The sequence below is a fragment of the Lacerta agilis genome, chromosome 14 (genome assembly GCF_009819535.1).
Source record: "Lacerta agilis isolate rLacAgi1 chromosome 14, rLacAgi1.pri, whole genome shotgun sequence".
Lineage (NCBI taxonomy): Eukaryota > Metazoa > Chordata > Lepidosauria > Squamata > Lacertidae > Lacerta > Lacerta agilis.
In genome coordinates this window covers 12,840,022-12,861,336 of record NC_046325.1, presented here as the reverse complement: position 1 = coordinate 12,861,336, position 21,315 = coordinate 12,840,022, and the positions used below count along the sequence as shown (strand labels likewise).

The window sequence follows — 21,315 nt, the reverse complement described above, 5'->3', positions numbered from 1 at the left end:
CTGCTTAATATGACTAAAGGCTATATGCCTAACACCTTGAAAAGCAAAGAAGGCCTTAACTTGTGTATGCCTGTAGCCTCCAACATGTTTACTATGTCATATTTTTGCTTTCAAACTCTTGTAGGAAAGTACCTCACACAGGGGAGAAATGGAGAACATCACCGTGGTGACAGAATTTATCCTAACCGGACTTTCGGATCTCCCAGGTGTCCGCTTCTCCCTCTTTGTTGCCTTTTTGCTCATCTACCTGATCACCCTGGTGGGGAATGGCACCATTCTTCTTGCCATAGAAGCTGACTCTCATTTGCACAACCCCATGTATTTCTTCCTCACTAACCTTTCCCTGCTGGACATCTGCTGTCCCACAGTTACGGTACCCAAGATGCTGGAGAACCTCTTGTCAGAGAGAAATACCATTTCCTTTGCTGGCTGTGTGCTGCAACTCTACTTCCTGGTAGCCCTGGCAGGGACAGAAGTCTTCCTCTTGTCTGCCATGGCTTATGACCGCTATGTAGCCATATGTAACCCTCTGCGATACATGTTCATCATGAGCAAGAAGCTGTGTCTTCAGATGGCTGCTGGTACATGGGTCACAGGGTTCCTCCACTCCTTGCTGCACACGGTAATGACTTTCACCCTACCTTTCTGCACATCCAATAGAGTCAATCAATACTACTGTGACATCCCCCCAGTCTTGGCCTTATCATGTGCTTCCACTTATGTGGCTGAGATGGTTGTCTTCATTGTTGGCGGGATTTTGGGTGTGGGGGCTTTTCTGGTGACGTTGATCTCCTATATCCACATCATCTCCACCATCCTTAGGATCCGTTCTTCCGAGGGGAAACGCAAGGCCTTCTCCACTTGTGCCTCCCATCTAATTGTGGTGTGCCTCTTCTATGGGACAATTCTCTTCACTTACTTAAGGCCTTCCTCCAGCCACCATCCAGATCAGGACAGGCTGGTGAGCATGTTGTATGGGGTGATCACCCCCATGTTGAACCCCTTGATCTACAGTCTCAGAAATAAGGAGGTGAAAGGGGCTTTGAAGAAGGTCATTGTTCATAAACGCCACTAAAGCTGGAAGCCGGGGGGGGGGGGGTAGGGGAGATGTGGCTAAGAAACAATGATCCTATCCTACACCATTCTTTACTATAGTAACCCACTCTGAAAAATAAGAACAGAATTTGACAATCTATTTTAAATTACGATCAATCAACACTGACCATGAGCCCCTTTGAAGTTGTCACCTGACATTATAATGACCCATGAACCGTTGGGTAGTTCTCCATCCAGTCCTGCTGCTGAAAACAGTTCCCCATACTTGAATTATGTGAGTCAAAGAAATTGCACTGCAACATTCCCCTTTACCATGCAGGCATTGTCCCTCCACCCCCAGCAACAGTGAATGGAGTCTTAACTGACTTATGTCCCGTGACTTATGTCCCGAGCACTCTGAATGGTGTCCAAGATACATGTCATAGACCAGAGGTCAGGTACATGGAGACTTTTGCTAGCACCTATTCTATGGCTCTGGAACACTTTCCCCAGAGAAACCAACCTTGATGCCTTTTTGACTCGCTTTGTATTCTGCCAGCTATTTTAGATCCCTTTTTAATTTTTATTTGGTGGTCATTCTCCCCCTGCTCTGTTCCTGTTGTATATGATTAATTATTTTACATTTCTTATTTTTCTTTTTTCTTTTGGCTACCCTTGGAGGCTGCTACATCAGGAGCAGGGTATGAATCTCTAGAATCACGTACAAGTAATTAGAGAACTTGGCTCATATTCCTCTTGTGCTAATCTTGAGGTCATTTGGCCGATTCTCAGCTTAGCTGGACTCCACTGGCATTAAGTCTCCAGCCCCAGCTAAGCGAAAAATTTTGCTGATGCAGTCAGCTCATCCTCAGTTCTTGGCACATGGCAGAGGCGGGACCTGAGAGCGGGGGGCTTAGGCTGGATCCTAAGCTTCTTCAGCTCAGTCATGTGACCTGACAACCCAAACACCATATTAAAGCCTTGCTTGCCAGGGTTAGACACAGCAGCAGCAGCAGCTGTCCCATTGCTGAACGGGGTTTGTATCTGCTGTAAAATTATGCTTGTTGTACTTACACCAGCTTGCTTTGTGCCAATTTCTTGTGCATCAGATCTGTATAGTGAATAATGTTACACTGAATTACATTAATACACTAGGTAAAAAGGTAAAGGACCCCTGGACAGTTAAGTCCAGTCAAAGGTGACTATGGGGTTGCGGCGCTCATCTCGCTTTCAGGCCGAGGGAGCCGGCGTTTGTTCGCAGACAGCTTTCTGGGTCATATGGCCAGCATGACTAAACCGCTTCTGGTGCAACGGAACACCGTGAAGGAAACCACAGTGCACGGAAACACCATTTACCTTCCTGCCACAGCAGTACCTATTTATCTACTTGCACTAGCATGCTTTCGAACTGCTAGGTTGGCAGGAGCTGGGACAGAGCAACAGGAGCTCACCCCATTGTGGGGATTTGAACTGCTGACCTTCTGATCAGCAAGCCCAAGAGGCTCAGTACTTTAGGCCACAGAGCCACCCACGTCCTATTAATACACTATATGGGGTCCAGTGCATGGTGTAAACCCAGTTCTTAATTTTGACCCCCCACTCCACATAGAGACAGAGACTTTTCTCCTCCTCTGATTCTGCACTTGAAGTAAAGTATGCAACTCAATAAATGAATGTTCTCTCTCTTTTAAGCCCAAGTATTTTCAATTTGCATGTTTATCTTGAACTAAGCTATGCGAGTCTTTATTTGGTGAACATTTGGACCAGTGAATATTTCTATTTTAAAATGTTAGATTTTTTTACTGACACCCTGCTGAGTGTCATATCTATTTTATGTTTTTTTTTTTAAAAAAAAATCAATTAAAATTATTGATTAAAAAGATGCACAAATGGTGGATTGTGTGCTTTACTATTAAGTGTAAGCCAATTATTCATTAAAAGGATTTCTTTTTCTTCCAGACTTCAGTATACTTAAGGTTCTTATATAACATGGATTCATCCTCTGCTGTGAATCCTCAACACTGGATAGCTGGAAGTGTTCCACTTCTGAAACTCAGAAGTTCCAATTTTAGTTGACTTGAACACTCAGCTTCCACAAGTGTTCATCATTATATTATTTATTCCTTTGGAAGAGATAAATGGATGGTGGGTGGGTATTTGAAGACACAATAGATGAGAAAAAGTTACATCTGTTGTGTTCAGAAGTCCTTTATTTTAGCAGCCCATCTTCACATCCTGTGTCTATGGGTTCCATGAAAACAATAAGAAAGATAATTAATAATGCTGGCCTGGCTGGTATATTGTCTTTGGCTTGATAGGGCTTACATGAGCAGTTTTCTTTACTTTCTTTGTTAAAAGGATTCATATATACTGCCTTTCAGTTCAAAAAGAAATACCAAGGCGATTCACCAACAAAACAACAACAGCAACAAAACCAAGACAATAAAAAATAACATTCAAGAGTGAGTCACAACAACCAGGAACAGCAGGAATCAGTATTAGGAAAATGCCCAGGTAAACAGGTACAAGTACAAATGCTACTAGATGCAATCCACAGCTGGAGCCTGCCTGAGGTCCTTGGGGGGCATCATTGCACAAGGTAGAGGCCACCACAGGTTTAAAGCAGGTTGGGGAACTTGTGCTCAATGTACCAAATGTGGTTCTTTGGACTCTCCCCAGTACACAGCCCTCACTGGCCCTGCGACACTCTCTCCTTGGGTGCTTTTGCCTGGCTGAAATGTGTCCTTGAACTGTGAAAATGACTCTTCTTGCCTGGACAAAGAGAAGCATGCGTTTGCGCGGGATGGTGTAGAACCTTCTTTGTGTCTGAAATGCAACCTGTGGCACAAAGGTGAACAGCACCTCTATTGCTCCACCTGTTATTGCTTCTGGCCCCACCCATCATTGGCACATGACCTCTAGAATGCTGCCAAAAAGGGAATTTGGCCGTTGGGCTGAAGAAGTTTTCCCACCCCTGGTTTTAGAATCTCTGTATGTGATATATACTTGTACAGTTTAATGGTGTCTGGAAGGCACAAGTTCCAAATCTCTATTCTAAGATGACTATTACCACCAGTCCAGGGTCTGGGGTATATCTTCTCATGTGTACAATGCAGAGACCTTTTTCCTTTTACAGGCATTTGAACCCTGAATTACCAATGTTTTGTTCAACTTCCCATACCTCTGAAGTAACTTGAGAAGTACCACATTCACCCTAACTGCCTTCCTCGATTTGGTACCTTCCACATGTTTTGGACTCCAACTCCCATCAAGCCTATCCAGCATGGCCAGTGGTTAGAGATGATGGTAACTGTAGTTTTATATTGTGAATCACCCTGAGATCTATGGGTATAGGGCGGTATACTAATAATAATAATAATAATAATAATAATAATAATAATAATAATTTAGTTCAAATCATCTGGAGGACTGCAGATTGACAAAGGTGTCCTAATCCATGCCAAGATTATGAAACATAAGTTTCTTGAAGGCCTCTTTTACTTCTTTGTTCCGGAGGCTGTATATGATAGGATTAAACATTGGCGTGACAATGGTATACATGACAGACATTGCCTTATGGAAGCCTGGGGACTGGTTTTTTGTGGGTATCACATACAGGATCATGATGGTCCCATAATATAAGCTCACGACTAAGAGGTGGGAAGCACATGTTGAAAAGGCCTTCTGTCTCCCTGTGGAGGATGCGATTCTCAAAATAGCTGACAGGATGTAAACATACGAGAAGATGATGAACACAAAGGGCCCTATAGTCACAATGGAGCAGGAGATAAGGACAGCCATCTCTGCCAGGATGCTCTTTCTGCAGGAGAGTTTGGTTAACTGATCCATATCACAAATAAAATGGTCAATTTCATTGGGACCACAAAAAAGCATTGTGGACACTGTCCCAACGGCTAGGGAAGACACTGAGAAGCCAGTTACCCAGGAAGCAATTGCTAGCTGGAGGCAGACCTTGAAGTTCATGATGGTCCTGTAACTAAGCGGTTTGCATATGGCTAAGTAGCGATCGAATGCCATGATTGCGAGGAGTAAGCATTCGTTGCAAGCCAAACCGCTGTATAGTAAGATCTGTGTGAGGCATCCACGGAGGGAAATGGTCCTGTCTTCTGACAGGCAGTCAGATAACATCCTGGGGGTGATGATCGAACCATACAAGGTCTCAAGTACAGAGAGGTTGGCTAGGAAAAAGTACATGGGGCTGTGAAGCTGGCGATCGGTCACGACTAGCACCACGATGAGAAGGTTCCCAGCTACAGTTGCAACGTAGATCAGTAAAAAAAGGAGGAAAAGTAAGATCTGGAACTGCTGGAGGCTTCTGAAACCCAGAAGTACGAAAACGATGGATGTTTGATTGGTCCATTGTACATAGGCCATGGACTCTTTGCATGGGAAGAGGAAAGAAAAAGGGAAATCAAATTAAACTGGAGACAGTACAAAATATCAAGACATCCTGCCTGGCAAACAACATGCATATTGTATCATATTATAAACTAATAATAGAGACAGCACAGTGTAGTGAGGAGGGGAGGGGTAGCCCTCTAGACATTGATAGGCCACAAGTCTCATCATCCCTGACTGTTGGCCTTGCTGACTGGGGCTGATGAGAACTGGAGATTAGAAATGAGAGGATGAATGACCAGAAACAGAGGCTACTCCTTGTTGGACCCCTTCATAAAAAGTATTCCAGGGTATACATCAATCTAAAGCATAAAGATAATTTCTCCATGGTGGCTGCCGAGAGGGAAAGGAGATTATTGTAACTATTGTTAATAAATGATATCAATCAAGACCATATTTCTTCTCTTATCACCCTCCAATGGTAAGTTAAGAGCTATATTCCACACATACTGTTTAATTTGTTATTGAAACCAGCAGCACAGATATGTAAGTCTTGGCAGATTTTTTTTCTTCTTCTTCTAATCTTTCTATGTCTCCATTTTCTTTGTTTACAATAAAATACATTAAAAAAAGTCTGAAGCTTAAAGATCAAGGGAAGGGATAAATTGAGAAGCCATCTAACTTTAGATGATTTCCAGAGGGGCAACTGTTTTAGCTTGAGGCAAGAAAAACAACAAAAAATACTGTGCCACCTTAAAGACTAAAAAACTATTATGGTATGAACTTTCATGGGCAATAGACCAGTTTGGTCACATCCACACCATACCTGTAAAGCAGGCTTATAGCACTGAGAGCCAGTGTGGTGTAGTGGGTAAGAGCAGTAGACTCGTAATCTGGGGAACCGGGTTCGTGTCTCCGCTCCTCCACATGCAGCTGCTGGGTGACCTTGGGCTAGTCACACTTCTCTGAAGTCTCTCAGCCCCACTCACCTCACAGAGTGTTTGTTGTGGGGGAGGAAGGGAAGGGAGAATGTTAGCAGCTTTGAGACTCCTTCGGGTAGTGATAAAGTGGGATATCAAATCCAAACTCTTCTTTAACAGGCATGGCTTTCCCCCAAAAAGAATCCTGGGAACTGTACTTCATTGAGAGTGCCAAGAGTTCTTAGGAGACCCCTTCACAGGGCTACAGTTCTTAGTTCTCTTAGCAAGTCTTTGTGGGAAGCCAAGTGGTATAAAAGTGCTTTAAAGCTGTCATGTGGATGTGACATTTATCAGACGCAAAGTTGGAGCTTGTAAATTATCACCTGCCCAGAAGGTTACAGACACCATACACTATCAAGTAGCTACAGTGTGATTCTGTTTACCACCTCTGGGTTACCAGGAGATTCACCTTACCTTAGATAGGGCCATGTCTCATAGGTATTCAGTCCGTGCTTTGCAGGTCCCAGGTTCAATCCCTGGTATCACCAGATAGAGTTGGGAAAAGATCCTTGGCTGAAACCCACAGAAGGTGCTGCCAGTCAGTGTAGACAGCACTGAGCAAGATGGGCTGATCATTTGATTTAATATAAGGCAGCTTTCTGTTGACCTCTAGGATTCATTGCGACTCACCTTGGTGCTGTTAATTTCCGCCACAGATGGTTGGTCACGAATTTTCACATTTGGAGTATGCTGAAGATGGAGCATTGGCTGGGCTGAGCTGTCATCTGTTCATAATGGTGTTTGCTACATCATATAGATTTCTCCTCCCCAAACAGGAATGCCTTGTTCATACAACTGGTGGGGATGGTGCAGCATGAATTTCTATTGGGAAATGAATTATTAGTCACTCTGCTTCTAATCAAGACACACCTGCGCCACATTGTGGTATATTGTAAAAAATGTTTATTTTAACAACTTAATGGCATAAGAGCTGGATCCTGCTGGATCAGGCCAAAAGCCCATCTAGTCTAATATTTTGTTCTCGCAGTGGCCAATCACATGATAGCAGAATTAGCACAATGTTGATTGCTCCAAGCACATTAAAACATGGTTATATTTTTCATCTGCCTTCATCTTTAAATAATGCTCCCCATGAAAATACTTAGGCTAGAATAAATCGGAGACACTAAGATTTGCAAACAAGTGTAGATTTTACTCACAGATTTTGAGAAGTTACATCAAACAAGTCTCCATCTGTTAGCAGTAGAATGAAGAAGAAAAAAAGGTACCAAATGATTAAAAAAGAAAGAACTTGGCTTCCTTGCAAAAGAATCATGCAATCCTTGCATTAGCAAAGATTCAGGCTGTAAAAACCTCCTTTTAGAGAGACATTTCATTCACGTGCAGCACTTGCTGTGCTGGGAGCCAAAACCACATGGCTCCTTTTTCAAGGAAACAGTAGAAAGTGACAAAGGGGTGGTGTGTGTGTGGGGGGGGGGAGGAAGCAAATTCTGCTGGGAGCCTGCTAAACTTCACCCACTGGCAACCTGAGCTCAGGGCTTAGGTTAACCCTTTTGTGTATACAAGCGTGAGTCAGTTACTATATCATAGCTGTCAAGTATCACGTATTTCCCGGGATTCTCACATTTTTTAACACGTTTCCCGCTGCAATCCCGGGTTAATCAAAAACCCGTATATTCCCGTATATTCCCTTCCTTCCCCGTCTCCCCCGTTCTTTGTCTGCTGTCAGTAAGAGCCAGACTATCTGCAGACAGGCAGCAGCCAGAGGAGGGGGGAGGAGGAGGAGGACTTGTAAGCGCCAAGGGGAGGGACTCGCAGCCTCGCTCCGTCCTGCTTCTTTCTTTGCGCGCAGGCTCCACGCGCTCCATGGGACTCGGCTGAGGCGGGAGTGGCGCTGCCGCTGCCGGTATTTTCTTCTTCCTCCTCCTCCTCCTGGGGGTGCTGGGGGAGCAGTTCTCCTCAGCTGCCTCTCGCTCGCTCGCTCTCCTCAGGAGCTTCGCCAGCTTTTAAAAAGCGGATAAGCCTCACCGCCAGGCAAAACGGAGTCGGGAGTCCCGAGTGAGATTGGTGAAGAGGAGTGTCTGAGCAGCGCCCTTCTAGTCTCTCCCTTCCTGAAAACCCGCAGACACATTTACCTCAGCTCTGAATGAGGAGGATCGAGCGGGCCCTGCTCTCCTCTCCCCTCCCCAAATCCTGCGCTGGGCAGGAGGGGTGGGCGGGGGGAGTGTCGGAGGAGAGAGAGAGAGAGGCTGGCGAGGGGACTGTTGCCGGCTCCGCCTCTTCTTCGGCGGCTCTCGCCTCTCGGGCAGCCGGAACCGCATGCGGCTGCGGCGGCAGCTGCTGCGGCGGGAAGAGAGCCCGGAGTGGAGGGATGTGGGGCTTGGGGTGAGGCAGGATCTTTGGCGTCTTCTCCGCTCCGGTCCTGGTGGCCGTGGTCTGCTGTGCCCAGAGTGGAGCCTCGGCATATTTTCCCATTGGCTCCGCCCACTTTTGCTTCTGGCCCCGCCCACCACTGCCATGTGACTATCATAGGTGAGGCTGCTGATCCCTTATTTTGAAATCCGAAAGTTGACAGCTATGTACTATATATTACAACAAAGAGATCTATATTTCAGTGTTGGAAAGTTAAATCATCATTGTCTATTTTACTCAGTGGTCTGAATATTTTACTGCCCTTTCCACATTTGAACATGTATCTCATTACCAACAATCTCATTTGAATACCTATTTGGACAAATGGATGACTCCTGTTCACAGGTCTGTCAAAAGTATTTAACTTTTCATCTTCTAGGAGCCAGGCCACTGCAACGGGAAGAAATACTTTAATACTGGGTTAGGAACTGTTGGGATCTGTGGATACTGCCTCATGTGGTGAGCCACTGAGCTGCAGGTAACAGCTTCTGAATGATGCACCCTGAGGTCCTAGACTCACTCCTTATTTCCAGGCCACTGGATCCCCCAAGGCAGGAAGACATATAACTGGTTTCTTATTTCAACAGAACTTTACTCAAGCAACATGGTCTTCCAGATCTCTGGCATATTCTTGTACCCTTAGTTGTGCTTTGGACTATCCCCATGACTTTCTTCCAGGCCACAGTTTTGGTTGGCCCTTCTCTGCATCCTCTTTGAATGCCTTTTCCAGACTTGAGTTTGTTCTTGAACAGTGATAATCTCTGTTGTTTGCCTGCATGGATGTGTCTGTATTCGAAACCATTGATGATTGCATTGCTGGAATGCAGCATACTGTAGAAAGTTCAAAGTCCCATCAGTTGCTCTGCCTATTTTTCACCTCTTGCCACTGCAGTCATGGGAAGGTTTCCCACAAGGGGAAATAGTCCTTGTGCGGAAAGAAGTTCTTGTCTCCTTGTGTTCTAGAAATGCCCTTAAGATGTGCTTTCATATCCCTTGCGGAATGCGAGGGAAATAATGAGTCAGAAGGAAGAATTGCTTGAGGGGAAGAAATACAAGCAGTTTCCCTTTCCTGAGACCATTAAGGAGATCGAAGCCTAAAGAAGATTGGCGAAGCCTGGAGAAGTCCTTTTGCTGTACGCGAGAGCCGCATTTCTAAGACCAAGTGGATGAAAATTGCACCCTGGAGGATATAGTAGCAGACAAAAAGATTGGGCTGGCGAAGGATCTGGAAATTAGGGACAGAACTGGGAAAGAAAGGAAGTTGTTGGAGGAAGATATACAGTAGCTAATGGCTCCATAAGGAGATAATGTCACAGGAACCCAGTGACAAAAGCAGGCAGGAATGGATATTTACTGATTGTGAGTGAATCATTTGGAGGGCTTTGAAAAATGCACGGCCTTGTTTAGTCACCGCCTGTGCCTCTCATCCCATCTGCACCTGTCTAAGGCGTTTGTGCTTTTTGGACTTCTGATGCTATTCATCTTCAGTTCTTCTCCACAAAGTACATCTGAGCAGGAAAAGACAACTAAGAACCTCCACCCCTCCCCACATGCCTTTCATTTTCTTGTGTAATGGTTAAGATCTTGAGATATGAGCTGAAGTCAAGCACATCAGGCAAAGACATGGGAAAACAACTCTGATGTGGTTACAGGTGGGTAGCCGTGTTGGTCTGCCATAGTCGAAACAAAATAGAAAATTCTTTCCAGTAGCACCTTAGAGACCAACTGAGTTTGTTCTTGGTGGGTGAGTTTCTCCCCCTACACTCCAAGATCCAATCATCGACCATATTAAGATGCCGAAGGTCTTACCATCCTCCTTTCAGAAGTGACAGTTGTGTTATCTATCTATCTATCTATCTATCTATCTATCTATCTATCTATCTATCTATCTATCCCATCTGTCCTCCAAGGAGCTCAAGGTGGTGTGCATGGTAGGTTAGACCGAGAGATGGTGACTGGCCTAAGGTCACCAGTGAGTTTAATAGCTGAATGGGGATTTGAACCCTGGCCTCCCAGGTTCTAGCCCAACACTACACCACACTGGCTCCATATGTGTGACTCAGAATTCTGTGAGAACGGTGTTTGTGTGGCTTGAGAAGGGAATGCAGATTTAGTTGGGATCCAGGACTGCGAAGGACTCAGCTGTAGACTTTCCTTGAAAGGAAGGACATATATGATGAATGAGGAGTCAAGGGTAAAAGAGGGTCCTGATGGAATGGAACAAACTGTGGCACAGAGCAGACTGCATGTGTGAACTGATGTTTGGGTGGTCCTGTCTTCCAAGTTAAGGTTTCTTTTGCTTCCAATCTTGTGATCAGGGCTGGGCATTCTTCCACAGCAAGTAAGGTTGAATTCTGCACCCTCTGTTAATCAAGTACATTTGTGGCTGCTTGATAATTTTTTGGGGTAGGTTATTTAACTACTGCTAGTTATGGGGAGGGTTGAGTGTCTCAGTTAGGTACAGAGCAGAGGTGGAGAACCTCAGGCCTAGGGGATGAATGTAGCTCTCCAGGAGGCCTCTCTATCTCACCTGGTCTTCATACTCTTCTCAAGTGCCCCTGCCTGCTTGGAACCTGATGTTAGGTAGCAGATGTTGTGGAGGTTGCCTGAGTTCTCCGAGAGCCTGTGCTGGTCAGAGTAGACAATACTAGATGGACTAACAGTTTGATTCTGTAACAGGCAGTCTCATGTGTTCATACAAAACCCTGACCCCCAAAGCTCAGCCCCCTTTCAGTAGCTTACCAGGTACCTGTATGCACCTTGAGGACTAGCTACTTCCTCCTTATTTAGAAAAAAACAAAAACAAAGCAGAAACAATGCTAAAATCCATCATATATACAAATAGTGCTCTCATTTGCTGAACACTTGTCCTTATGTAGCCAAAATCACACCATCTGCACATAAGAGGGAGGTATCAGGAGGCTCAGGGGAGCCTCAAGGTTTTTCCTCAAACTACAATTTATTTTTTAAGGAAAAAACGCAAGTAGGGACCATTGCAAATAGTCCAATTAAGACTGTGAATGGTCCGTGGCCATGGAATATTTTTGGACCAGGGGTGGGGGATGGAAAACCAGGTGGGTTGGCCAATGGAATGATTCGGAATGTGAGCACATTTTGTTGCAGGTCTCCCTTCTAGGACACCGACCTTGAATAATTCTACATTATGTATACCCACTTACTTACTTACTTACTTACTTACTTACTTACTTACTTACTTCCTTTGTTATGCAGTCAGAGCCTATGCAATGCAAGTGTTGAAGCATGTACACAGTCCTATGTATAGCTGAAGGCCCGCACTCATTCTCTTAAAGGTGCCATTTATTTGATAGCCAAGGACCACCGTTTTGTGTGCAGAATCCTTGTAGAATCCATGCATTGCATACAGAAGGCTACGAGTTCAATAACTGGTACCACCAGTTACAAATGACTGCTGGTAAGATAGTTGGGAAAGGCATGTACCTGAGACCTTAGAGGTCCACTGTCAGAGTCAGTAATACAGGGCTAGATGGACTGGTGGTATAAGGCTGTGCTGGGGAATCTGCCACCTTTTAGGTGCTGTTGGACTCCAACTCACATCAGCCCCAAACAACTTGGCCAATTGTCAGGGCTGATAAGAGTTGTAGTTCAGGAGTATTTGGAGAGTTACAGGTTTCTTTGACCCTGTTTTAGGTTACGTTCATATGTTCACAGGTTCAAGCTACCACCATGAACCCAACAGACTTCGGAAACCATACAATCCTTACTGAATTTATCTTGCTGGGATTTGGGAATCTTGGCTATCTGGATCTCCTCTTCTTCTTCATCTTCCTAGCGATCTACATTGTGACCATGGGGGGCAACATCCTCCTCATTGTGCTGGTGGTATCGGACCACAACCTTCACACACCCATGTACTTCTTCTTGGGAAATCTGTCTTGCTTAGAGATCTGCTACAGTTCCAACATTATGCCCAAGATGCTTGCTGGCCTCATCCTCTACCAGGGCAAAGTCATTTCTGTGGCAGGCTGCATGACACAGTTTTATTTTTTTGTTTTCCTGGTAGTTGCTGAGTGTTATCTCTTGGCTGCCATGTCTTACGATAGGTATGTGGCAATATGCAAGCCGTTGCTCTATGTGATTGTTATGGACGGCAAAACTTGCATTCAGCTAGTGGCAGGGGCTTGGGTAAGCAGTTTGCTGGTTATTAACATATCAATATATTTAACCCAGCAATTAACCTTCTGCGGTCCCAGCACAATTGACCATTTCTTTTGCGACTACAGCCCATTGTTAAAGCTGTCATGCAGCGACACCCACATGATGGAGCTGGTAACTACTCTTCTGGCAGGCCTGTGCTCCCTGCCACCCTTTGTTTTAACTCTGGCTTCCTACGGTTCTATCATACGAGCCATTCTGAGAATCCCGACCACTGTTGGAAAGCAAAAGGCCTTCTCTACCTGCTCCTCTCACCTCATGGTAGTGTCCATCTTCTATGGCACGATCATTATTGTCTACCTGTTACCAAGAACGGACGCAATGCGAGATTGGAACAAGGTCTTTTCTCTCTTCTACATAGTCCTGACTCCATTGCTCAATCCCCTCATATATAGCCTGAGAAACAGGGAGGTGCAGAATGCTTTGAATAAAGTGCTTCTTAAATTACCCACTTACAGAACTGTAGCTTAAGACGTCTGGCTACTTAGGACTGGGGCCACCTAAGTCCTACTCAGAGCAGACCCATTGAAATGAAGGAACCAAAGTCTGTCACTGAACACAATGGCTCTACTTTGAGTTGGACAGCACTAGATACAACCCTTATATTTGTCTTGAAGAGAGGAATGAGGAATCTCAGGCACCTCTATATAGCCTTCAGCACTTTCCCCAGGCCATACATCCCTTCTCAGGCCACTTGGCTCAGGTGCCCATGTTTGTATCCTTTCAAGCACTTTTGCCTGGCCGGAATGTGACCTTGAAGTGTAATGATAATGCTGGCTGGAGTGTGGTGTGTATATGTATAGAAGAAACCTTTGTGTCTTGTGTGACTAGAATGCCACTTACTGTACAAAGATAAGATTCATATCCATTATGCAGATCACTTTCATCTCTTGACCTGCCTATCACTTGCATCTGGCCCTTGGAAGGTTGCCCACAATGAAATGTGGCCCTTTGGCTGAAATCCCCCCCCCCCAACCCCTTCTTTAAAAGATATCATATTCCTTTGGAAGGGTCAGCTTTTGGCAAAACATTATGAGACTGGAGTTTAATTCACCTGCATCTCAAAATTCTCTTGTTTCTTTTTAAATATGATGTGTGTCATCTATCTAGTGCTTCTGTGGGATTGGAGTGAAACTGGCTTTGCTCGTTCAAGATGAAATTCTACATTTCAGGTATGAAAATAGGTACAATCCAATGGCTTGATTCTGAGAGCAGAAGAAGCATTTTAGAAACTGCTAAAAACTTTCATTTAATTGGCTAAAAAACAAAATTAACCCCTGTTCTAAATGTGGAAAAAGACTCAGAAGTTTGGAGCTGATTGAACAACAGCGTTTTTAGTGCAGCAAAATTCTTTGAGCTGTGTTATGTACTGAGGAGTGCCAGCTTGGTCCTGTGACCATGGGTGCCCAGGGGTGGCCCTGGAGCCGAAATTTGTGGGTGCCCGGCCCCTTCAGGGGGAATTTTGTGGGTGCTCGGGTACCCAGGGCCCCAGGGAGCTGGCACCTATTTATGTACTAGTCTGAGGGATGCATTGGCACTCCTGAAATCTCTCACTGCTTGGAGACATTGGGGTGCACGTAACAATATTTTGCTGTGATAGAAATGCAGAAATGCAACACAATTCGTGACATAAACAAACATAGTTTGAGAAGATTAACTAAACCAAAAAAACCTAAAAGGAGCAACTCAGGAACATGAAAACTTTTGTGATATTTGGCATTGCATCGCAGGCAAGACATTACATCATATTACACAGGAGGTCATGCAGAAACTCCATACACTACTTGTTTTGCAGCAAAGAGTGGAAAAAAAATATTCTGATCAGGGTTATATAGGCAGTGACATACGTGTGTACAAGCTCATGCTGGATCCTACTTGTGTGGAACAAAGCATTGATGCTGATATTTATTGAGTGATTCCCCCCTCCCAATCAATCTCTATTTTTATTTTTTAAAATGCATCTCAGTGGCATAAATACTTCTGTTGGTATATTAGTGAAACCAGAATTCTTTCTATTCCAGCTATAATAACGTTGATGGCAATTTTTAATAGTCTAAGCTGCTTAACTGCTGGAGATGCAGCTCTCATATTCCCAGCTCCAGTGCAGAGCCTTCCTTAACTGATGAATCAACCAATGCCAACGGCATACCTTCTTTGGGTTCAGTTCTTCCTAACATGTAGTTATACTCTTATGCATCATAGGGAATAAATAATACAGGCAAGCCCCCATTTGCATAGGGGGTTGTGTTCCTAGCCCCCCGTGCATCGGGAGAGTGTGCATAAGCCCTATTCCACACACACACATGTCGTTCCATCCCTTGTTCTGCCCCCATTCTTCCCCCCGCAAGTTGGTGGTCACATGTCAATTGAACACATGCAAAATGGTCACCACCTATACTGTACAGCAGAGTGGTGTAATGGATAGAGTGTCAGACTAACACCTGGGAGACCAGAGTTCAAATCCCCACTCAGTGATGAAGCTCACTGTGTGACTTTGGGCACTTTCTTTAACTTAACCTCACAGATTTGTTGTGAGGATAAAATGGGGAAGTGGGAGAAACATGGGACTCAGCTACACTGACAAAGAAACACCACTTTATATGTGTTGTTTATGCATCCCAACACTGTGACACTGGATGGCATTGTGGAGTCCCGTTTTTGCTAACCCAATTTCTCATACAAAGCTTGCAACGTGTTTAACTGAAATGCTTCTTTGATGTGTGGATATAAATGTAATTAACAAAAACCTACCAACAAGGAAGTATCACCCACCCACTCCTAAATCCAAGAGAAACTCTTAGGACTGGTGTCAGAGGTCAGCATCACTGGGCTTCTACTGAGGCCCACACTCCAGAGGGAGGAGGCACTGCTAACCCTTGATGTCCCCAAGCCGTGTTGCTCACTGTCACTTCCTGGTCACCAGCACTCTGCAAGCAGTGACACTAGTGAAGCAATAGGGCAGCCACCTCCACTTGCCTTATGCTGTTTCTGAGTGGTTGTGTGGCTGGAGGTGAGAGGAGGCAAGTGAGTAGGCAATGAGGATATCAGTGAGGGAGAGATGGATCCATTCAGAGCATCTTCTCCCAGGACTCCCCAAAGCCTGGAATCATCACTTGCAACCACTGGGAGGTGGAGGAAAGGGAACAAAGAGGCATTGCAACACACCCACCCACCCACACCCACCCACGAAGAATTATTATTTAGCCACCCTCCATGCTGAACCTCAAGCACATGACAAAGATCTCCTTATTCCACCAGGTGTTTTAAGAAAATGTTCAGGCATCTGTTCAGTTTTATTGGTTTATTCTGTGTGATTTATTTTATGTACACCCCTTACAGATGCTAATGATGAGGTACTATACTATAAATGCCTTAAATGTTATTGTTATTCTTATCATCCCAATATCTTACCTGTCCTTCACTATAAAGTCCCTTCACTATAAAAATACAGTATCAATAGATTCCTGCTGTAGTGCAACAGATAAATGGAATTGGTTTGGTACAGCTAATTATTATCTAAGGAAGACCTTCCTTCCTTGCTATTGATTTCTTGAAAGCAGCTTTTATCTCTTTGTTCCTCAGGCTGTAAATAATTGGGTTGAATGATGGTGTCACTACTGTGTAGAGGAGAGAAAGGATCCTGTCACTGTCTAGGGAATAGACTGATTTGGGTCGAACGTAGGTGAAAGTGACAGTTCCGTAGAAAAGAGAAACGACAATGAGATGCGAGGAGCAGGTGGAGAAGGCTTTGCGCCTGTTCTTGGCTGAAGGCATCTTTAGGATGGTGGCGATGATGAGCATGTACGACAACAGGATGAGCAAAAATGGTACCAGGATAAAGAACACAGTTACCGTAGCAACTGCCACTTCATTCTTGAAGGTGTCTGTGGTGGCCAGTCTCAAAACAGGCAGAATATCACAGAAAAAATGGCTGATTCTGTTAGGGCCACAATAGGGAAGAGTAAATATAGAAATGGACTGGCCCAAAGCCACCAAACTACCAATAGCCCATGAAATAGCAGCCAGCAGAACACATTCCTTAGGGCTCATGATGCAGGTGTATTGCAGAGGTTTACAGATGGCGACGTAGCGGTCAAATGCCATGACGGAAAGAAGGCAACACTCAGTAATACCAAAGAGAATAAAGAAATACATCTGAATCCCGCAGCCTACAAAGGATATGGTCTGATTCTCTGACAGTAAATGTTCAAGCATCTTCGGGATGTGGTGTAGCCGATCTCCAAAAAGGACAAGTTCCGGAGGAAGAAGTACATTGGTGTGTGAAGGGTAGGCTCAGCAACCGTGATGATCAATATCAGGCTGTTCCCAATCAATGCCACCAAGTAGAATATTAGTACCAGCAAAAAAAGGAGAGCTTGCATGCTCTGGAAGTCTGAGAAGCCCACAAATACAATCTCAGTCAAACAGGACTGGTTGCCTCTTTTCATGTCATCATCCAGAGGGGTTCTTGGAGACATAACAAGAGCTGCAGATAAAGAGACGAGGGTTAGAATTACAGGCAACCCCTGATTCGTGTGGGATTGTGTTCGTGGCCCCCGTGTGCATTGGCGGAATGCACATAAGCTCACCTGCCCTGCTACACCCTGTTCTGCCACCAGTTCTACCCCATTCTGCCCTCTTCTGGGTCCAAAATGTTGGAGGTCACGCGTCAATTGAATGCTTGCAAAATGAGCACCAACCTGTAATTCAAGTGCCTTAGGTATGTCAAATAGAAGATTTACATCCTGATTTTTTTCCGTTTTTACTCAGAGGTAAGTCCTGCTGAGTTCAATGGAAGCAATCCCTTGGAAAAGTATGCAAGGGGTAACAGTTTTAGTATTTGTGATCAATGCATTTTGTGTGACTTTGCAGTCTTTCAACTAACCTAAGATCAAACCCTTCTGAATTATGGTGCTGGAGGAGACTCTTGAGAGTCCCATGGACTGCAAAAAGATCAAACTTATCCATCCTTAAAGAAATCAGCCCTGAGTGCTCACTGGAAGGACAGATCCTGAAGTTGAGGCTCCAGTACTTTGGCCACCTCATGAGAAGAGAAGACTCCCTGGAAAAGACCCTGATGTTGGGAAAGATGGAGGGCACAAGGAGAAGGGGACGACAGAGGATGAGATGGTTGGACAGTGTTCTCGAAGTGACTAGCATGAGTTTGGCCAAACTGCGGGAGGCAGTGGAGGATAGGGGTGCCTGGTGTGCTCTGGTCCATGGGGTCACGAAGAGTCGGACACGACTGAACGACTGAACAACAACAAGATCAACTCTTGTTGGACCTAAGAACATAAGAAAAGTCCTGCTGGATCTGACCAAAGGCCCCTCTCATCCAGCATCCTGTTCCCACAAGTGACCGGCCAATGGGAAGCCTACAAGTAGGATATGAGCATGGCAGAGCTCTGCCCACTTGTGATTCCCAGCAACTGGTATTGAGAACCATACCACCCATAAGGCCAGTGTGGAGAGCCTTGTCCTCCATGAATTTGTCTGAGCCCCTTTGAAAGCCACCCAGGTTACCACACCTTGGGGTCGTGATTTCCATAGCTTAGCGACACGCTGTGTGAATAAGTATTCCCTTTTGTCTGGATCTCAGGCTTATTTGTCAGAATTGCTCCTTTCAAATTTAAATGTGGTTTCTCTTGAATTCTAGGCACCTTTAAAATAATTTGAACTATACTGATCTATCAGTGCTTGGTTCAGATGGTGAGGAAGACTCCAATGAACTCCAGGTTCATGCCTTTAGTAAGTCTGTGACCACTTAATAAATAATTGATTGATTGATTGAGTAAGGATCCCTGTTGGAGAGTTTTGAGGTCATGTGCTAAAATATTTCATAAACCTAAAACGTTTTTTCTACACCTTCTCATTGACACAACAATGGGAACTTCTACTAATGTACAGTCATCTCAGGCCCGTAATGTGTAACCATCTCCACAAACAAATTATGCAATAGCTACCTACAACATAACAAAATGCCCCCCCACAATATGTTGACCAATTTTCTACTTAAAAACCACATAAACACTATCTCCTTCCTTTTATGAGTGAAGGAACCAGCCAGCCAGCCGACCAAACGACCACACCCTTAGGTAACCTATGGTAGACAGACCTTACATTTCTGTTAGCTTTCTGCTAATTTTCAGGTAGATGACAAATGTCCACTGAATAAAAACTGGAACTTCTGCACCGTTCATTGGGAGGTCCAAGCACTAAAGATTCTTTTGCTGCAATGCCGCTTCAGTTAGTACTATATCTGGAGAATATCTTTCTTCAGATACTTTGTTGGTTACTGGCATCATGGTACTAAGCATGGTTAGAAAAGGGCCTTTTAAATTCTCATTTGGTCCATGGGACCAGAATTCTAAAGGGACTTGGTGGATTTTCTCCTTACAAAGCTATGAGGCAAAGGCATTGTTAATTGCAGTAGGATTTGGTAAACAAACGGCAGGGGGAAGGTTGGGGAAGGAATCCATTGAGTATTTGGTTTCTGAGCAGACATCCTGCCAGCGTGATGATGAACCATACAAAATTGATGGGCAGAGTTCCATTTTTTCCCATGCTTGGAGCTACAGAAAGTCAATCTTTTGAATTTGAATTCTGTCAGGTCTCCTTTTCACTGCCATGTCTTCAATATTATCTGCTGCTCCCATCACTTGAATTCCAAGGTGTTTAATTAATTGATGACACAGATCTTTTATTTGGCGTTTCAGGGAAATATCATTGCAAATGTACTATATGTAAACTAAACAATATAAGCGACATTATAAAAAGAACACAATTTAAAACTTTTAAACATTCAATAACCTTAAGCTATCCAGCAATCAGTCCAGTGCACCCATACTGTATTATTGGAATTCGTTAGATTGGTGAGTGTGAGAGATGGGGGCCATATCAGTGGTGGCCCCAAATTGTGGAACTCCCATTCAATTAATACTGGTTTGACACCTTCAGTTATCGCATTTGATAAAGTCTTGAAAATGTCTCTCTCTGCAATTTTCTGTCCTTAAAAGAGTTAAGGTCAGATGTGGGGAACCTCAGGCCCAGGGACCGTCTCTGGGCCACCTTCCTCCAGCCCTCCCTGCTTATGGTCCTACTTCATACCACAACTGTTTTTGCTTGGCTGAAATGTCTCCTTGAACTCTGATAAAATATATATGAAAAGTTGAAACTTCTGGGAAAAGGGGCACAACTTATTCTGAAAAGGGGATGGGACCACTTGTCTTTTAGTTTGACATAAATTAAGTCCTCTATTCTTCTCATATTGGCCACAAGTGGTACAATATTTGCATAATATGTTCAAACAGCCTGGCCCCAAATCAGTATTTGAGCTCCTGTACTTTCTCAACCATCTTTAAAGGCTGTCCATGTAAGGTGATCCTGTGGATGGGTATTTCACAGATGGGAACACTGATGTGGGGTTTGCAAATTCACAAATGCATGTTTCAATAGACAAGCACTGGCACAACACAGTTAGGACACATAAGCAGGAGTCATTACTACCATATGGTACTCATAGTTGATAAGCTGTGATCATGCTTACAATTAATACTAATTGTTGGCTTACTATAAAAACTCACTTAAAGTTTAACTCAGCTACATTGTCTGACCATTTTAAATAACAGCATCATTCTAAAATAAAAAATAAAAAATTACCCTTAGTAGCATGGGGAGTTGATGATGCTGCCTCAGAATCTTCTGAGTAGCATTGCATTAGTGATTCTCTGTTCCAAGTTGATTTCAGATCTAAAATTGAACACTTGGCTACAGGGACAAAGCTCCAAAGTGATCAATTGAGCACTGTCCTTGTGGAATCAATGGAGAGTTTTAATTAACCTCCAGAGAAATTAAATGAAGAGATGCAAAGAACTTTCTTGTAATTCCAGTACGAGTCTAATGGGTCCTTCTAGGAACCCTCAGCATGCTCTGAAAAATGCAGTTTCCAGCAAGAATTCCCACATGGAAATGACAAAGGAGGAGAATGAATGTCACTGATTTAAGCTAGGCAAGGGAAGAATTGGACATATTCTGTGTAGGGCAAGGGAATATTTTTCAGACCCAAGGTCACATTCCCTCCCAAGCAACCTTCCAGGGCCTACATACCAATGGTGGGTAAAAGTGGGTGGAGCAATGATTGCAAATTTTACCTTTGGACAGTGCGCTGGTTATGATGAACACTCTTACACGCTTATCTATCATCCATCCAGGGAAGCAAGGAGCTTTATCAAAATAGAAAGATACATTCCAGCCAGACAAGCACAACCAATGAGGGTGGAAAATAGGGCTGGTGAGTGGTGTGGTCTGGGATAGAGGATATAGCTGCAGAGGAGGTGTAGCTTGGGAAAACTCTAAGATAGAGAAGACTGGGGGA

At 44.3% G+C, this 21,315-nt stretch overlaps 3 protein-coding genes across 3 annotated transcripts; 2 read left to right on the top strand and 1 right to left on the bottom strand.

Annotated features, from left to right (window-relative positions):
- The first annotated feature begins 148 nt into the window (after positions 1-148).
- LOC117058562 (olfactory receptor 5V1-like) lies at positions 149-1,075 on the top strand. Its single transcript, XM_033169796.1, has one exon. The coding sequence runs from the start codon at positions 149-151 to the stop codon at positions 1,073-1,075; it is 927 nt and encodes a 308-aa protein (XP_033025687.1).
- An 11,377-nt stretch (positions 1,076-12,452) lies between these two features.
- Positions 12,453-13,412, top strand: LOC117057504 (olfactory receptor 11A1-like). The gene has a single exon (XM_033168353.1). The coding sequence runs from the start codon at positions 12,453-12,455 to the stop codon at positions 13,410-13,412; it is 960 nt and encodes a 319-aa protein (XP_033024244.1).
- Positions 13,413-16,457: 3,045 nt separating this feature from the next.
- LOC117057503 (olfactory receptor 10A4-like) lies at positions 16,458-17,389 on the bottom strand. The gene is given in 2 exon segments (XM_033168352.1): positions 16,458-17,167; positions 17,170-17,389. Coding segments are annotated over 2 exon segments (930 nt in total).
- Positions 17,390-21,315: the final 3,926 nt, after the last annotated feature.

Coding starts and splice junctions, on each gene's coding strand:
- LOC117058562 (XM_033169796.1), top strand. CDS start 149: ATGGAGAACATCACCGTGGTGACAGAATTTATCCTAACCGGACTTTCG.
- LOC117057504 (XM_033168353.1), top strand. CDS start 12,453: ATGAACCCAACAGACTTCGGAAACCATACAATCCTTACTGAATTTATC.